Below are 19574 nucleotides of genomic sequence, written 5' to 3'. Positions count from 1 at the left end.
ATTAAAACAGGTGAACCAAAGGGAATTCAGTTAGAAGTTTTTGAAATTTGAGAGGTAGTCAATGTCTTCCTAATTTTAATACTTCACCCCCCACACATATACAAATAAGTAGAATTCAATAAAATGTTTATAGAAAGCAACTGGGATTATGGAACATTTCTTAAATTTTGAAATTTTAATTAAATCAGTCATAATCTATACTTCATGCTAGTTTTCTGAAAGTTATTTACTATATTGTATTTGAATTGAAACTACTGAAAAAAAATCATAAATCTAAATGTAGGAAGAAATAGAAATTAGAAAAACAAAGTATGTTGGATATTATTTTATTATTTTCAGAAGTAATATTTAAGTATTCATTTCTTCTAGTATATGTAGAAACATAACAATTTTAAGTACCAATGAGTGTTATGTAAAATTAATAATTTATTTTAAAAATCAGTAAAAGTATATAGAATCAGTAAATAACATGTGCTAACCACAGCAAAATTATCCTTCAAACTTTATAATGCTCAATACCTTAGTTTAAAAAAATGAAGTGTGTTATAAATAACAAATTATAATTGAGTATTTAGCATATTTTAATATAGTCAAAATTCTTTATTTCATAAAAAACAACTGAAGGACATAATTTATTTCTTAGAGAAATATAGCTGAAATAACATTTCTATCCTCAATAAAACCTTCAGAGACAATTCAAGTTTTAATTTAATTTTTCATATTTAAATTCACATATGGATATGGAATTATGACCACTATATATTAACAAAGTAAATTTATCTATTGGTAAAATGGAAAGTTTATAATATCTATAGCTAATGATCATATTTAATTTTAAATATTTTTATTCCCATCAAACCTCATGTCATAAATGTACAGAAGAATGGCAACTCAAAAGAATCATCATAAAATTTACAATAAAAATTAAATATAAATTATTCAGATTGCTTAATTTAAGTTATATTTCCCTTAAAATAAAAGTTTTAATTTTAAAAATCTCTGCTCTTACTATTGAATATCACTTCGTTTAAACAGAAATAATAATACTCATACACACATCAAATTTAAAGAGCACATATTTAAAATAATTTTGATTATGTTTCATACAAAAGATGGGAAATTTATGTTTTTTATATATTCAACCTCTTGTTATAATGTGCTGCTTAATATCAAACCTTGCATAACATGCTGTATTAATAGAATATTTTTCAGGAAAATTCAAATATACTGTACATATAAGATAAATGCTACAAGTTTAAATGCTATATAAATTCTATAATAACTTTTGCGGGATTTTCTTTTCACCATTCTTCTTGATATAATTAGCCTATGTCGGTAAAAGTCAACTTTCAACATTGGATTTTGTTGATTTGAACATAAAGTAGTTATGCTAGGGATTTTTCCTGTTCTTACATTTTTCAAAATATTTTCTATGGCCTACAAAATAAGAATCAATATTTTTACCTTATTCCAAATATTCTGAAATATGAACATTTTAAAAGAACTTATGGAATAATTAATATATATATATATATATTTGGCAATTCAGAGAAAATATCATATTTAGTTTTGAAATATATCAGGGCCCTTTTTTACTCCTTTCCTCTGGAATCAAACTTTTTTCTCTTCCAAATAACATTTCCCTTATATTATGTTTTCTATTAGAAATCTGGACATCATAATTCTTAACTGGTATTACATGTTTTGGGTCTTTAATTAAAAAAGAATATTCCTGCTAGCGCTGTGTTAGTTGTGTGCCTTTCAAAGATATTCCTTCCCTCTCTAACCTTTTCTAATTTTTTTCCCCCCAGACGTCCACCCCCACAGTTTCAGAGGCTGGTTGACTAGGGCAGGTTGTACAGAAACTTCAGGACATGTTGTTAACATCTGACACAGTGAGTGAGAAAAAAGCAAGCAGTCAGGTTCAAGGAAAAGGGGCAACTTCTGGAGACGAGATTACTTAATTTAAGTTATATTTCCCTTAAAATAAAAGTTTTATGTTTTTGCTAGTTGGTAGTTATTTGCAACACACTGGCTAAATTCATATCCATTCACTTCTCGATTGCTTGCTTCCTCTCAACCACTAGAAGGCAAACCAAAGGAACTTTATGGATGGTTTTTATTGATGTCTGCAGATCAAGTGTATCTTTAGTTAGTCTTGCCTGACGTTTGTCCCCAATGCTTTTAGTACAGGGCGTTATAGCATGTAAATATTTCTGGTTACAGTTCATGGAGGTGGTTGCCTAAATTTCTCTATGGATAAAGCCTTTCTTGCTTTCACCCAGAATCTATGGGGGAGTCACCCGAGTTTGGAAAGTTTAGTGTTGCCCTTTGTACTTCAAGTTTTAATCTTAGGGCACATATTGAAACCATAAACACAATGAAAATTCAAAATATATTCTGACGATATTAGAAGACTCTACCTCCTCCTTTTTCATCCTTAAAAGAGCCAAGGGCATGGGGAGTGGCAGGAAGAAACATTCTTAAGATCTAAACCCTGGACGCGTTCCTGGGAGTGCTTTAAAACCCTTAGAAACGTGCAGCCTGCAGAACACCCCCCTTTGGAAGCCTAAAACGATATTAGATTCCCAAAATATCGGCAAAGAAGGTCTTACCGTCAAATGCTTGCAGCAGGTTCCAGCTCAGACCCAGACTGAAAAGCTGAGCAGCTGGTGAACAAAAGTTTTAGCTTTTTTTTTTTTTTTTTTTCTAACGAAGTCTGCAAAACTAATTTCCCTCAAAATAGGGCTCAATTTCCGTTAAAGAAAGCAGCGCTTACAAATCTCAGAATTCCTGATCACCCCCGCCCCATCCCACCTCTGAGCGATGGAAAACAATTCGAACTTTCACACGGATGTAAAGGTTTATTGCGAAGCCACTATTCCGCAGCACAATTGAAAAGAAAAGGGAGATAGGTTGAAGCCCGAGGGGCTGGGCCAGGGAGAAGATTCTGTCTGCCTTGGGGACACTTCTCAAAGATTAATCAATACTTTTTTCCCCCCTAATTCAAACCAGATGCCTGGCCTAGTTTGCTGTTCCCCATTAATCCCATTAACAACTTCAAAGACCTGGTCCCCATCCTCTGGACACGTGAGACAATGAAAATAACGGGGCGACGCTGCCGGTGGCACATTTGGGGTCCCAGGATTGATATGTGAGCGCCTATGTTCTCTTGACGCGACCTGTCCCAGGCGTGAGTTGACTATTCCTGCAGCTCATTGCGGGGGGGGGGGGGGGGGGGGGGGTGGAGGGAACAGGGAGGGGAGGTCCTGGCTTGCCTTGTATAAACCACTCTGCCCCCAGCAGACAATGTCTCAAGCAAGTGGCAGCATCAAAGCCCAGCTGATGCTCCCACTAATTCCCTGGTCAAGTTTTCTCACTCGTTTTCTGTGATGCAAGATTTACCAGGGAGATCTGAACTTTGGAGGAAATCGAAGGGTAACATTTCCTAGTATATGGACCAGGGCTGAGGAGGGAGTGGGGCGGGGGGGGGGGGGTGCTATGAGCAGAGTTGTTTTTTGAGCGGCAGACAGTGGATTTCTGGATGGAAATGAGAAGAGACGGGCTGGCTCCTCAGGGGAAAGATGAAATGTGCGTGCAATCTACACATCTCATGTGATCAGGACAAAACCGCTTTGGGATATCCCTGACCCAGGAAAACTTATGGGTGGGCACTGGGGGACCGGGAAAGCAGAGGAGAGGGCACTTGGGGAAAGCAGGAGGAAAGAGAGCCCCCCAGGCATCATCGCAAGGGCGGAGGCCAGGGCTGGACACCTGGAACTATTGTATTACAGCCTCCTCATGCTGCCCTCCCACGCACTCCGCACCCATATGGCCTTCCCCGCCCGCCCCGCGGGGCGCATTCCTGCAGCCTGGGTCCTGGCGCCCAAGCCCGTTCACAGCTGCCAAAAGCAAGGTGCGCGCCCGGGCCGGAGACAAGAAGTTTAGAAATTTTCTGGAAGCGCGCACGCATCTAGCTCTGATCCTTTCCCTTAACCCTAGAGCTCCTCAATAGCTAGACGCAGTCCCCGGCTTTCGTGCAGGTGACAGTGCCCAAGCAGCAAACAAGACACCTTTCCTGAGCCAAGTGGGCGGCGGGACAGGGCGTGCGGGCTGGGTCCTTGGCTGCGGGCTGGGCGGGAGGGCAGCCCCGGGCTGGGGAGGAGCGCGGGGCGCCGTGCAGAGCCGCGGCCGGCAGGGGCGGGCGGGCGTGGGCGCCGTGTGCGTCCAGCAGCTTTAGGAAGTGGAACTGGAAGCGCGTGGCGCAGACTGAGCGGGAATTTTGGAGGGAGTTTGCATGTGGTCAGCGCTGGGCTCCTGAGCCAGCCCCCAGCTCACATTACACTCTATTTATAACCTCCCGGAGCCGTTTCCCCCTGAAAGCAGTTCTCTGGGACCACCTTCTTTTGGCTTCCACCTCTCCTTCTCTTGACATCTGAGTCGCTCGGAGGGAAGCTCCTCCAGGTCAGAGTGTTTATATGTAAAGGAGACTGGCCGCTAGGGCTCAGGACCGGGATTATCCCAGCTCTGCTGAAGCTGAAGCGCCGGTGGCCGTCGCTCGGGGAGGGGGAAAGTCGCACTGTTTACTGTGAACAGGGACAGAGGGTGGTGGCCGTTTGCAAGCTTCTCGAAGTCTCCCGCCGGGAACCCACGACTTGCATGCTATGGAACACCCGCTCTTTGGCTGCCTGCGCAGCCCCCATGCCGCCGCGCAGGGCTTGCACCCGTTCTCCCAGTCCTCCCTCGCCCTCCACGGAAGATCCGACCATATGTCCTACCCCGAGCTCTCCACGTCTTCCTCGTCTTGCATAATCGCTGGATACCCCAACGAGGAGGGCATGTTTGCCAGCCAGCACCACAGGGGACACCACCACCACCACCACCATCACCACCACCACCACCAGCAGCAGCAGCACCAGGCTCTGCAAACCAACTGGCACCTCCCGCAGATGTCCTCCCCGCCGAGCGCGGCCCGGCACAGCCTCTGCCTCCAGCCGGACTCGGGAGGGCCCCCGGAGATGGGCAGCAGCCCGCCGGTCCTGTGCTCCAACTCCTCCAGCCTGGGCTCCAGCACCCCGACCGGGGCGGCGTGCGTGCCCGGGGACTACGGCCGCCAGGCGCTGTCCCCCGCCGAGGCGGACAAGAGAAGTGGCGGCAAGAGAAAGAGCGACAGCTCAGGTAAGGCGCGCCAGGCACCCTGGGCAAAAGGGGCGGGGAGACGGCGGGGAAGATGCCCCAGCCGCCGGCGAGGAGGCAGGGAAGAGGGTACCTGTCTTGCCCTCCCTGGCTCCCCGCCGCCACATTCCGCGGGGCCGCCCCAGCCCTGTGATGTGGGGACACGTGCTTCTGCGAGGGTAGAACGGCAGCCAGCAGCGCCAGGCGCTCCAAGGTCCAAACTAGTTTACCAGAGGGTTGAGGATAAAAAAAAAAAAAAAAAAAAGGACGGGTGACAGTATGTGAAATCGATTGCAAAGCGTGACCTTCCATCCGAGCGATGGGGAGGGGAGTGCGCCCTGGGATGCAGCGTCTGTCCGCCGGGCATGCGTGCGGGGCTCCGCTCCTTGACTTTTTCCCTTGCAAGTTCCCGGCTCTGGAGTGGCTCGATTTTTCCCATCGTTAACTGGATTTCCAGATTATTGCACAATATTTGGAACTTGCAAGTGGAACTTGGCAGAGCGTATGAGAGAAAAAAAAGTTTTAGATTTTTTTTTTTTTAATTCTGATTTCAGAGCTCTTTAAATAGCACCCTTTTCTAAATGGTAAACATTTCCCTTTCTTGGGGAAGGAGATATCATCTAGGAATTCAGAAGATTTTGAGGAATGTGTTAGAAAATTGTTAATACATACATGCTCAGACACTTGAAGGAACGGGAGTCGTAATCATAGTTGTATTGTGGCACTGGTCTAAAGAGAGAATCCGAATCTCAAAAGTGGAAAGTAATAGCCTCCTCCAATTGAGGATTATCGGGAAAGTGCTGGGAACTCACAGTAGCCCCAGTGGTGCTGTTTTGGTATCCCCCAGGCCGGGGTACCCGAGGGTGTGCTGGAGACCCTGGTCTTCTTGGGGATACGTTGAGTAGCCACACAAAAAGGGGTGCTGGAAGGCACAGCCTGCCAAGCAAATGGTCCCAATCCGGAGAAACAAGTTTTCCAGGCAACCCTCGCCCTTCAAGGATGTTTTCCAATTAAGCGAGTTGTGAGTTTTCTTCAGTAGCTACAGCGCCGCAACCTGCCATCGGTCTTTTCGGAAAGTGTCATTTGTTTAATCTGATATTTACGCATCTTCTACCTTTGAGGAATTGGTTTAACAGCTCTAGCAGGTAATTCAAGGCATTGGTTTGAAAGACTGGAAAAAAATTTATATATTTTTTTCATGCTTTAGGTAAGATCCCACATAAATGACAACGGGTGCCCACATTATTTCATTTTTCCTTCGCAGCTGTGCTATCAATGGTTCTTCAGGATGAGTTATGGAAAATCTAACCTTTGCTTTCCAAGGTCAGAGGTAAACTTTTAATACTGGATCACAAATTAGTTTATACCTAAGAAAGTTAGCAGTAGTATCACTAATTATTAATAGTTGTTATTAGCCATAAGTGAAACTCTCAAGACAGAGTTAAAAAGGTTAATCATAATAAGAAGGCTTCCATCTTCCGTATTAAACAACAACAACAAAAAATTTAGAATGCTGTGATCCGATCAGACACAGCACTCGATATCGATATAATTTTGTTTTGAAACAGATTCCAGTTCAGATTTGTCAGCTCACTTCTGCAATTGCCAGAAGCTCTCACCATTCGCTTTACTTTCTGCAATGAGAAATCTATGCAAGAGGTTGTTCCTTTTGCTTCCTGACCTCAACCACTGCACTTACCAAGTTGCTTAGGGCAAACAGGATTTTCATATGGACACATGCTATTTGGCTTGGGAGGAAACAGGGAAAGTGTATCAAAGCATCTACAACCCTAGTCATTTTAATAACAACTTTAAGAAAATGGGTTCCATTAATAGTTCCACTCTCCTTTGGTGGAAAATAACCATATAACACGATAAGTTTATTTTTACATGTTGAAGCTCATAGAGTGCAGGAAAAATAAACAGACACAAAAGTTAACATCCATATAGTATTGACAGATTACATCTTAAGTGGGAACTACAGTTAGTCACCACCATGGCTAGAATCGCTGGGGAGTTAGAATGAGCATTTTCTTTGACGGGTTCTTTTGAAAGAAATTTTGACTAGTTAAAAGGAAATATCACAATAGTTTCCAGTTAAATATATGTACACTCATTGAAAATAAAATTTAGTTTGCCAGTTTCACTATTTGAGTTCATTTATATCTGTTGTATCTTGACAGAGATTTCAGTTCAAGATATCTTTCTCCTCTGATGATATTGTATTTGGTCCTCCATAATTCATGTTCACAACTCTTTTATTTTATAGTGTCGTAAGGGTACCTTGTTCTAGCAAAAATTGAAGTGATATAGAAAATCACTATAATTCTGATATATTATTAACACATGTCTCATTGCTTGTCTTCTTACTTCATTATTTCCAAAAAACTAAATTAAATTAAATTCTGAACTCTTGCAATTTTTAAATTATGTAAGATAAAAGCCATATGCCTAATAGAGACCATTTATATTTTGTTGGGCAGTTTATAATAACTATGTACTTATAGTTCAGAGTAAACACAGTACATAAATCCAGTGCAAAGTCGGAACCAAATTCTGTATCCTTGCATCTGATACCCAGATATCTTGTATGTGTGCATGACCATGTGGAATTTTAATAGGATTTTAAGCACCAGAAAATATTGAAAAGCAACCCAAATTTGATCCATGGTAATGATGCTAAAACTACCATTTGTAACATTTAACAGCATACATTAACACACATTTCCCATCCCAAACACACAAATATTCAAACTCAAAAAGCGTAAGGATCTAGAAACAAATATTTATGCACTTTATTCTTCTATTTTAACTTATTGTTGACAGTTGAAAATAACCAACCTTAATAGAAAAGCACAGTTATTTTTTATATGTGTTAAACATTTTTTTTTTCAACTTTGAACCTGCTCTGCTTTCCAGTGTTATTAGCAAAGCCAACATCTGCCACCTCTTCAAAGAGGCTCTTAAAAATCGAAACTTTACAACTGTACTTAAAACAATCTATACAAAGCAGGTGATTCTGAAAAAAAGTCTATAAATAGGGTGAATTACTTGGCTTCAATTACATTTGATTGTTTGCCAAGCAATGCAGTAATAGGTATAAAATGCCCACTAGCAGTTAAAATAACCAAAGTAGATTAGTCAACCTAGCTTTAGGTTATATGAAGATAATACACAATATAAACATGTAAATATTTTCTATTTAAATTAATTGAATGGATATAAGTATTTTTCATACATAATTAAAACATTTATATAAAAAGGGAATGATTTGGGAATGTGGATTTTACAAGATTTTGAATCATATTAGATTCTTGTAAAATGACAAGTATTTTATTTATAGCTACAAGATATAAAATGTTTATTGTCAAATTATGTCTGTCATATGCCTGCTATGCAGAATGACAAGAATGACATTGACAATCTGGAAGTTAAACATAGAATAATATCTTACCTATCCTAACTCTGGTATTCTATTCTAACTTTTTCTAGATATTCAATCATTATGTTTTCTAAAAGGAAAAAAGTCACTTTACCGTTCATTTCTGTGTTACTGATTATGTTTATTGTTTTAATATTTGCTTTAGAAGTTTAAAAATAGTGTACTAGATCTTGGTAATCATAAGAAAATATTGAATAAATTAAATATCTCAAATTTATGCAATAAAAATATTTTTTAGTATTTTTCTTGCAGTGATAGATTCATTTTAGGTGTAAACACTTTTAAATGGTGACCTGACATTAAAAAACCTAAGTACCACTGACCTATATGCATCTTCTCAAATGATTATACTAAGAAGTTAAGAGTAATATTAAGATGCTTTATTGTTGAAAGTCAGCAATAAATTCATTATAGAAATAGGAATAGTTTCAAGTTCTGTGTAAATAACTTTATAGTTTATTTGAAAAAGAAAAACATTAAATGTAAGGCATGACACTTCTAAAACTTTCATTTGGGTTCAAAATTCAGTACTAAATATTGAAAAATTTAATCTTTGTTTATAGTGATTACCAATGGAAACCACTATGTTGGCATCCTGGAAGTTTGTTTACTAAAACATATATATTTTAAGCATTAATGTGTTTTCCCCCTGGATTTAAAAACATAGACCCTTCATCACAGCATTGGAATTTATAATAACTTGCAATATTTGTTGTGTGACCTAAAGGGTCTTAGAAATAAATTTTAAGCAAAAATGAAATAGTAAAAGAGATCAACTTCTTCCCTTAGATTCAGGAAAATTTGAGACTAATTCCATATTTATTTAAATTATTTTTATTTCCATATGAGCTAAATTATGTAAGAAATCCCCATGTATAAATACATACTTGTCATTATAATTGTGCCAACTTTATTCATTTACTATATTTAAAATGGCAGCTGGAAATACAAAACAATGATGTGAGGGTTTGTAGATTTCCATTTCAAATGAGAAAAAACAATATAATACAATAATATATTTAATTTTTGACTCTGTTAACTTCAGTCATTTATTTCAAAGATTTCAGAATAGGTCTCTTCCAACATTGCTATAAGGATTACAAACATCTAAAAATGATAAATTCTAAAGATGAAAAAATATTAGAAAATAAAATACATACAGGAGTTATTTAGTATTTGTTGAGTATTAACTTTGATGATTTGTATCTCAAATTTTCTGCATTTTTGTCATACTGTTTTTTGTTATAAAATATTTTGTGACTAAAATAAATTAGCACATGAAATGAAATTATCAAGAGTAGCATATTTACCTATGATTGTAATCATAAAATAAGGAGGATTAATTCTTAAGTGGCCAGTTAAATTACATTTTCTGGATTATGGTGTTGGTGTCTGATTCCGAAGGTTTATTTAAAAAAAGATGAAACACAAAGGCCAAAGTCCACAATTTAGAAATTGAGGTAAGTCTGATGTATTTAAGCAACAGAGCACATTTTATTATCACAACTTATTTCTCTATATTTGTGTTGTAGTCATTAATATGGTTTCGTCATCACTAATAAACTTTGTTATAGTTGTCAAAAAAATGAAGCACTGATATTTTTTTTCTATTTTTGTTATGATGCTCTTATGACTATTGCTTGGAATAGTTTTTGTCAAACTGAACCTCCCAAGTTAACCTGGAGAAACACAATAAAGAATGTTACTTGCAACACTCTCTGCACTACTCCTAAATCATAGTCATGGGTGAGGTTCAAAATCCAACTGGATAAAACTTTGCAGGATATTTTATTTCTCCTGGAGTAAAACTTACAATGGTAACGGTTATTCAGGTCTCAATCTTCAATTAGCATTACCTATGTTGAGGCAGAATTAATTTAAATCTGATAACCTTTCCTCTATGGTTTTCTACTTATATTATAAAAGTGCAGGGGATTTATTTTCACTTTAAGGAAGTTATGCTAGCTGATATGTTATGATACAACATAATAATATATCTATTGACTCGTTTGTATAAATTTTTAGCACATCGATTTTTTTTTTTATTTCAGAGTATTTCCAATTAAAGCCTTTAATGTCTTTTAACTAAATTAACAGAGAGTTACTTGGTAAGAGTAAACGTTCAGATGTAATTGAATGGGTCAATTATTTTTCCTCTATATTTGGAATTTTAAATATACAATAAAAAGTAGCCTATTGTTCATTAAACCTTCATTTATAATGTTACATTTTCCACAGCACTTTAATATTTCTGAATTTATACATGTTACTATCTATAAATTTGTTACTATGTATTGGAATACTTATTTTTATAAGGTTCTGAAAATACTTTATGATATGTTCTTTGGTCTCTTACATGCGCATGTGAACAAGACTAATCAGGTAAAATTTGTATTATATGTATGCATTTTTGGAAAGGGTTTGTATGAGTGAGAGGAAAATTCCTTAAAAAATAATTATTTGCTATCTCTCTACTATATAGATTAAAATTTAAAAATAGGATCATTAGCTTATATGATATTGCTATACTACTTTTAAAAGCTAGCATTTTCTATTTTAGTATTTTGATGACTTAATTCTTATATCCTTGGAGTTTTTACTTTTATTACAAATATAACGTGTTTAAAAGGTAATATTTATAGTAGTAAAAGCATTGGGATTTTGATGAAAGATTTAGATTGAAAATTGGTTCCTCTTCAAAATTTTATAGAATAAGCTTAATTCCAATGTTTTACATGTATTTAAAAATCCTATATTTTTCCATAAGTTTTCTTTCTAACATGTTGTAGGTTTGTTTCTTGAACCTAGAGAGCTACACGGATTGAAATTATGAGTATAAGGTGTTACTTTTTTTTTATAGTTTTTCGTTTATTTTGTGTTTTAGTGGAAAGGGTAATGGTAAAAAGGGAGAGTGTTGTATTAATGAGAGCATGGCATCTATATGTAAAAGCACACTTTAAAATAATACGTTTATGTAGAAATGCACACACACTAATAGAATTTCAAATGTAATTACTTGATAACAGATCTTCTGGATGAGAGCATCCACCTTAAACACTGTAATAGGATGTTAGATATTCTAGCTGCAAAATAAAATATTGGGCTTGAAGCATATACAGCTGTGTGGAGAGTCCAACTGGATGAAGCTGGTAATCAATGGCAGTCATTAAAGTCAACCGTGCCAACTCTCCTGCAGTGTTTGTTTTCTTTTTCCCCCTCTAGCTCATTATTCTCCACATGCTTCAAGAGATTCCCATAATACTATAAGAAAAAAGCTCCAGTTATCTTACATGACTGTGGGCAAGAAAATGATTAAGATGAAGTCATTGCTCAGGCTCTGCGGAAACCTAGAGGCGGGCCCAGCTTAGGCTGGTGGATGCCAGTAGAATTTTAAAGGCCTGGAATTTTACCCTTTGAAAATATAGCCTTCAAGCTTTGCCAGAAATGACACCCAAATAAAAATTTATTTCTGCAAAGTGATAGTTATTTGCAAATGTAGTGGCGAAATGTACTCAGCGTCTGTAGAGATGGCTTCTTACACTGGCAGGCTGGACGGCACAGTAAACTTTTGGGTGATTTTTCTTAGCCTCTTGAAAAACTAGCAAACCAAACTGAGGGACACGCTTATTTGTTGAACAGAATAAAATGGTCCTGACTCTTATGAAATGAACAATGACCACGAAGTAAATTTTACAGCTGGTTGATTTATTTTGATAGCAAAATCATGTGGTTCAGAAAAATAGAATTATACCATTAAAAATTTAGTGGGAACTAAATAGATAAAATGTATGTTTGATTTTGTTGGAAACTAGTAATTTGACAAATAGCTTTTACATTTTAAGAATCCTCTCAAGAGCATTTTACTACTAAATGTACAGGTTGAAATTGTGACATCTCTCCTTATTTTATATTTTTCAAAGGTAAAATAAGCTCTCAGTGTGTATACTGCTTTTCATGATTAAAATCTTTGCAACTACAGGTGTAAACTACATTTCCTTTGGAATATTTTTTTTCTTATTTGAAATATAAATGTGTCTGATTGCATTACACTAGGCAGCATATAGATGTAAAGTATAGAGATAGATGGAAATGACAGGAAAGCCAGAGGTTAGGCATCCAAATCCAAGGGCTTGCTGCCATTCACATTTCTACGATAGATTACCATTTTTGCATATCTACCTCCAAAATTCAGGGAATTATGGATACCTTTTCTTCCAGAACTATTTTTTGTTTCTAGGAATAGAACTTTATTAAACTTCTTCTTGGATATCCAGATGCTTTAAAAATTTAAAAGAAGCAGCCGGCACTGGTTTGGCTCAGTGGTAGAGCGTCGGTCTGCGGACTGAAAGGTCCTGGGTTCGATTCCGGTCAAGGGCATGTACCTTGGCTGCGGGCACATCCCCAGTAGGGGGTGTGCAAGAGGCAGCTGGTCGATGATTCTCTCTCATCGACGTTTCTAACTCTCTATCCCTCTCTCTTCCTCTCTATGAAAAATCAATAAAAATATATTTTAAAAAAAAATTTAAAAGAAGCAGCAACACTATTTTGTTTTTGCATATTTAGCCATTAGTTGATAAATCATGAAGGATTTATCTTATTTCTTAGTCATTCTATCACACAAGGAAATAGGTGGCACATTCAAAGATACAATTTAAGAGAATTCGATGATTATTTGATGGTGGGTAGCACATGCAGAGCCACAGGAAACAGTAAATCACCCAGGGCCTGCCCACAGTTAGAAAACATTAATGTACCTAAACATTTTGGGCAAGGAGAGGGAGCTTTCTTAAAAATCCAGAATCTGGTGAGAGGCACAGAGAGAAGGCTCCTAGGGAAGTTGAGACCTCAGGTGGAGGATGGCAGGTGATGTCAAATATCAATCCAGTAATCTGTCTTCATGCCTTCCAGCCTCCCTCTGTTGCCTCCCATTGGCCGGATGCCATCAGAAGACAAAGACTCTGAGCACCGGAGCCCCTGTAGATGAATTCCTAAGGGGATGCGGGCCTCTGAGGAGTGGCCAGGCTAGATCTGGGAGAACACAGCGTCTCTCTGTCTCTTATGAGTGTGATTTCACTTCTCTCGACCTTCATTTCCAAAAAATCATAGCTGTGATTTAACTTCTCTCTACCTTCATTTCCTAAAATCATAGTGAGTCAATTATCATGTTACTTAGAACAATGTTTGTCTCAGTAGGTGCTGTACTTTTTGTAATGTATCAATGCAGGTGCAGTTATGTTGTGGGTATGCACCATCTGAAAGCCATTTCTGTCTATGTTGCCTATTTATTTGTGTGTGTGTGTGTGTGTGTGTGTGTGTTTTACTACTAATAGTGCTATAGAAAATGTTGCCTGCTTGAAAGATCGCCAAAGATTTAAAATAATCTGTAACTGTTCGTCAAATTACTACCCTGTTTCCCCAAAAATATGACAGTGTCTTATATTAATTTTTTTTCTCCCAAAGTTGCGCTAGGTCTTATTTTCAGGGGATGTCTTATCTTTGCATCCACTAGGTCTTATTTTTGGAGGATGTCTTATTTTCGGGGAAACATGGTAGTACCATGCCATTTTCCTGAAATGTAGGGTGAGCTCTAGACCAAATTGTGTAAAAGACTCAAGTTGCCTTCATGTAATCACCCTGAAGATTCCTATCCCATCGCCTATTTTGCTTGGGCGTCTCCAGACCTCCTTTCCTAAGCGTGTCCAGCCATTTCTCTATCCAATACCTGTTTTCAAGAGAAATGGACAGAGCAGTGTTTAGTCAAGAGGGAACAGAACTTTAACTGAAGGGATTTGAATATGACAGTGACATTTTAGGTCTCTGTTTAAGCTGTGGACTTGGAGGTTGGGTGTGACATGTTCTGCTGTGCTATTGAGTTTATTGCAAAAGGAATGTTAAGTATCGTAGCTCTTTGTTATTCCTCTTGGTTCCATTTAGAGAGCAAATACCACTTAAAATATATTATATTCCCCACAAAATACATTAAAACCATTTTAGTTTGATGATAATTTCCCTTTTCAAAGAAAATAACTTGTTTGTGGATTTATTTGTATGTAACAAACTATTGAGAATTATTGCTTAAATTGAGGCCAGAGAGAAAAGCAAACCTCACAAGTTCTGAGTGATTAGTTAGTTACACTCTATTTAGCTTAGTTACCTCTCCTGCAGCCAAAGTTCAATGTGGACAATTCAGAATGTCTTTCAGAGACCTTTTACATTATTATAGTGATGGTCTGTGGCAGTTGCTTTTGCATAAACAATAGAATCAAACACTGTATTAAAAGTTAACTCTTTCAAAGCTCTTATATTCACAGTAATTTAATCCCTAAAATAAGAGAAGTTCAAAGGACTAGGATTGCTTGACTGCTAGATCATGAGAGGGAGTAGGGAAAGGGGTGCAGGAAGAACAAAGCACTGAATGTTCAGTCATAAACAACAGCGACAAGAAGGGTCAAACACCAACTAGTCATTACTCTTGGATTTCAGGATAGGCTTAATTTGTTGGGTTTTTGTTTTTTTTTTTAATAAGTTGTAATCAGTACTGTTGGACCAAATCAGAATTAGAATTAGAATCAGAATTAAGACACTAGAAGAGACGGAAGGCATCACCCAGTTCAATGACTGTATTTCCTAGATGAGAGAAAGCGCCCAGAGAAGTTAAGTAATGTCTGTCCATTCAGCCAAGTAGTGGCAGCTGAGCTTCCATATCCTGACTTCAGCCTAGTGCCCTTACAAGGAAAATCTCATAAAATATTTTTAAACCTTAAGGTTTTAGTCTTCCCAATAAAAATAAATTTCAGCATCATTTAAAATGTTGGCTACTGCATTTGAGGGAATAAAGTGCAATTTCACCAAGTGCTTTACTTGGGTGTAAACTACCTCTTTCTGAATCTGATTTTATGTCCTATTACCTCAGTAGTTTTTCATTCTTGTTTTATGAATATAAATACTGTTATACTTTCTTAGCTTCGATTTTCTAAGGACACAGTTCTTATTTTCGATTACCAATGTGGCTGCGTATTTTTGACACCTCCTACAATAACCATAGCATTTTAGTTTAAACCAGAGTTTAATATCTGGCAATATGCACATGGACTTTGCTGTATTATACCAATAAATAATATATACTTTTGTAGCCAGAATCATATTTTGGGTAGCCATATATGAAGTGAAGAATATGTTATCTACTTTAATTTTTTTTAATTTAATACACATAAATTTTGCCAAGTTGAGCTTTACCTATAATGCATTTGCTTTTTTGTGTTCAAAGTTATAAATAGCAACAAATAAACAGCTATCAGTTCTCTCTTGTCTCAGGTCATTAACCTTATCTACATTGTTAGATAAGTATTGATCTTTTTTAATTTAATATAAAGGATGTGACAAATTACATTTACAGTTTTTCATATGGGAAATAATGCCATAATTAATAAATACTAATACAAGTATAAATTGTGCCATCCACTCAGAACTGTAAACCTACATTTGCCCACCCCGTAATCTCCTGACACAGAAGATACTAAAAAATATTAATGGTTGGTTGGCATTTTGCCTTTGCTAACCAGATGTGTTTTCCTTTGTTTCTCCTGCTTTCCTACCCACACCCATCTTTCCCACAAACTGTAAACATCAGACTCATCTGCTCCTCCCCAAAACAATGAACCATATAACATCTGGAACACTCTTCACACTGACCTATCATGCTAATTCCAGATCATTTTTTCTTACTAAAACCTCAAAACACAAAATTAAACGTGAAAAATACAGTTGGTTTTTCCAAGATTATTTTCTTTTTTGGCAAAATGTAATTTTATTTCCAAAACAATTCCCCATGTACATAGTTAATTTTAATTTACATTCAAAATGCCTTCATATTAATGGTCTCTAATGATGATTTCTCCTTTTATATTCAGGACTTACCTATGCTGCTTCTTCTAACACAGCTCAGCCCAAATCCATACCATTGCACATCCTTGTATATATTTCTTCCTATTCTCACATGAATGTCTCTTGCACCTAATTTTGTTTTCTTCCCAGGTCTTCTGAGTATCTTTATCTCTTCTCATCCTTCCCTAATAGAATTCTATATTGACTGTAAAATAAAATTTTGATTAATGTCCATCAATAACATACTACTAGGTTTTACTTGTATTGATTCTTGTATGCAAATTTGTTTAGTATCAAACATGCATACAAAATGTAAATAATATATAATCTGATATATAATTCAACATATAATATAATCTCATATATTATTTTTATAATCAGGTAAATAGATTTATAGTAGTGCTTTCCTGGCAAAACATTCTTTTATAGTCTATGTAACACATGCTAAAAGTAACTTTTAAACAGTGTTCTTATACTTTTTTAATGTGGGTTCTTAAATGTATATAGTTATAGCTGCATATAAGGAGTTTTCCATAAGATTTTCTGCAACTCCCCATCTACTAAAGAACATTACTTACTATCTAATTTCCTTGGATAAGAATTCAGGACTTTAAATTAATTGGCTTTCATCTATAATATCCCACCTCAATCATTAAAGACTTTATTGATTAGTAGAGGCAGTTTTGTTGACATTGGTTTGGCTTTCATTTTAACTAATATTTCTTCAATAAAGTCGTTTATGTCTAACACTATAGAAAACCTTTTTATTTTGAGAAAATTGTAAATTCACATGCAGTTGTAAGACATAATACAGAAGAATCCCACATACTAATACATTTTGCCCAGTTTCCTGTACCTCAGTGGTAATATCTTGCATAATTATAATTCAATAACAAAACCAGGAAATTGATACTGGTACAATCTAGGAAACTGGTATTGATGCAATCCACTAACCTTAATCAAATTTCATTAGTTTTACAGGCACGTGTGTGTGTGTGTGTGTGTGTGTGTGCGCCTTTAGTTCTATGCTATCTGCCATCTTGTATTTTTATCCCATAGCCTGCAATATGTTTTTCTAATATATATTCATTATTTTCATTAAGATCTTACTTGAGATACTTCTCAGGTCTGTAAATCCCTTCTCTTTCCAAATTAATGTCTATAAAGTGCATCATAAGACACTTAAATTTTACTTGATGGTTCTCTTTGCTGTTCCTATTTCAGGTCTCTAGTTTTGAGTTTTATGCAATCCCAAAGGAAAAGTCAGTGTCTTCTTTTTCTTTTAATGTGATATCCAACATTGGTTTAGGTGCACAGAAGTGCTAGGTAAATCCTATTTGCTGCCTAGAAAAAGTTTCTTTAATGATGAGTGAGTGATCTGTGTTAGGGGTTTTCTGAGACTTTTAGTTCCAGGCATATAGTAGCAGGACAAATTCAGAAGAGTTATGAACAATCCATCGGAGAGTTTAATGAATATCTGGCTTAAGTAATTATCTTAAGTGTTCATTTCTGATTGATTTTTATGGATGCTTCCTAAAGTGAAATACTTGTGATTACATGGCATATATTTACCATTTATAAAAAAAACTGGACAATAATTAATATGCATTTATTTAAATAACTCGGGTACTGGAAATATCATGGAGGAACACTGTGAAGTATATGATTGGCTAATCACTTTGCTGTACAACTGAAACTAATACAAAATAATATTGAATGTAAGTAGTAATTCAATTTTTTTGAAAAAATTGTAACTGTAACAGTTGGAGCATATCTGAAAGCAAAATGCAAGGAGCATTATATTATAAAACATTTTGTATAAATGCTGGGTTTACTCAAATAAGTGTTTACTTAAAATACATCCATAGTTCTGCAGGGATCAAAGTGCATCCTAAAATAATTATTAACAAAATGTAATCTACAAGCCTTAAATTTGGCTAGTTATCAAAATAACAGCAAAATATAGACATTAAATTATTGATTTATGTATACAATATTAGAATGAAGTAAAAGTGCCATATAACAATGGATGTAAATGTAAAAAAATGGAGTTTTGGAAATGGGAAAGCAAACAATGAAAGCACATTAAAAAATGTAGGGTCAACTAGGGAGATTCTTCCAGGCCTCTTGAGGAATAGGGAGGAGAACATTTTTCTGGGAACGGGTGGGGAACATGCCAGGAATTAGGCTGGATTTTCCGGGGGAAAGTATGAAAACGTAATAGCATCAGACAGTGGCAATTAATGATAAAACATTATTAACTTTCAAACCCTCTAAAAAGGTTTGGTCTTTTATGATCTCTGGTATGAATTCCAGAATTGCAAAAGTCAGGTAGTTGACCAACAGAAGAGCCTAATAGGGGACATTTTTAATTTTCTGAGAAGAAAATGAGGATATGTAGGCCTTTGGCAGGAGAAAAAGAGCAAATGCAAGGGAGAGCGAAATATATGGAGCCGTATGTCTACAGTGAAACATCTGGGCCTGTTTGACTGTGGCTATATATTACACAATGAAGTGCCACAACCACAGAGTTTTGAATATGTGGGAGTAGGAGGACTATTCATTAGTGGATTCACTTTTAATAGAGATTAATTGGTAATTAATTGATGATTGAACTGCTAGTGATTTGTGGGAGAAAAGGCAATATTAAGTTAAGCAAAGATATCACTGGATACATTCCTGTTAGAATTACGAGTTGAGGATGTACATTCAAGTATGAAAATGTATAAAATTGTTAATGATTGCATTTAGGCTATCTTAGGAACACACACACATATACACACACACACACACACAAAAAAAAAATAAGTAACTCACAGCACTGGGCAAAGCATGTATAAGTGTCCATGTAACTCATTTTTTTACAGAGATTCTGGAACAGAAGAAGGCCAGACCAAATGTAATTTGTAATAAAGTTTTATTGGTATTGTAGAAGAGTAGGTAAAACATTTTAATAGTTTATAGTAGTGAAATAGATGATTTACTTTTATATTGACAATTTGCTCATATTATATTGGTAGCCATTGGTATATAAATGTGTGGATGTGATAACTTATTAATAGCAATCTTTTTT

At 36.4% G+C, this 19574-nt stretch overlaps 1 protein-coding gene across 1 annotated transcript in view; it reads left to right on the top strand.

Annotated features, from left to right (window-relative positions):
- The first annotated feature begins 4224 nt into the window (after positions 1-4224).
- Positions 4225-19574, top strand: part of MEOX2 (mesenchyme homeobox 2) — a 62014-nt gene continuing 46664 nt past the window's right edge. Inside the window, exon 1 of the mRNA XM_084897189.1 lies at positions 4225-5178. Coding sequence (XP_084753315.1) covers positions 4665-5178 — 514 coding nt within the window. The 5' untranslated portion in view covers positions 4225-4664. The remainder of the gene's footprint in view (positions 5179-19574) is intronic.

Source organism: Pipistrellus hanaki (assembly GCF_964339955.1).
Source record: "Pipistrellus hanaki genome assembly, chromosome: 10".
Classification (NCBI taxonomy): domain Eukaryota; kingdom Metazoa; phylum Chordata; class Mammalia; order Chiroptera; family Vespertilionidae; genus Pipistrellus; species Pipistrellus hanaki.
The sequence above is the reverse complement of the archived record's forward strand: the minus strand, read 5'-3'. Positions and strand labels throughout refer to the sequence as shown.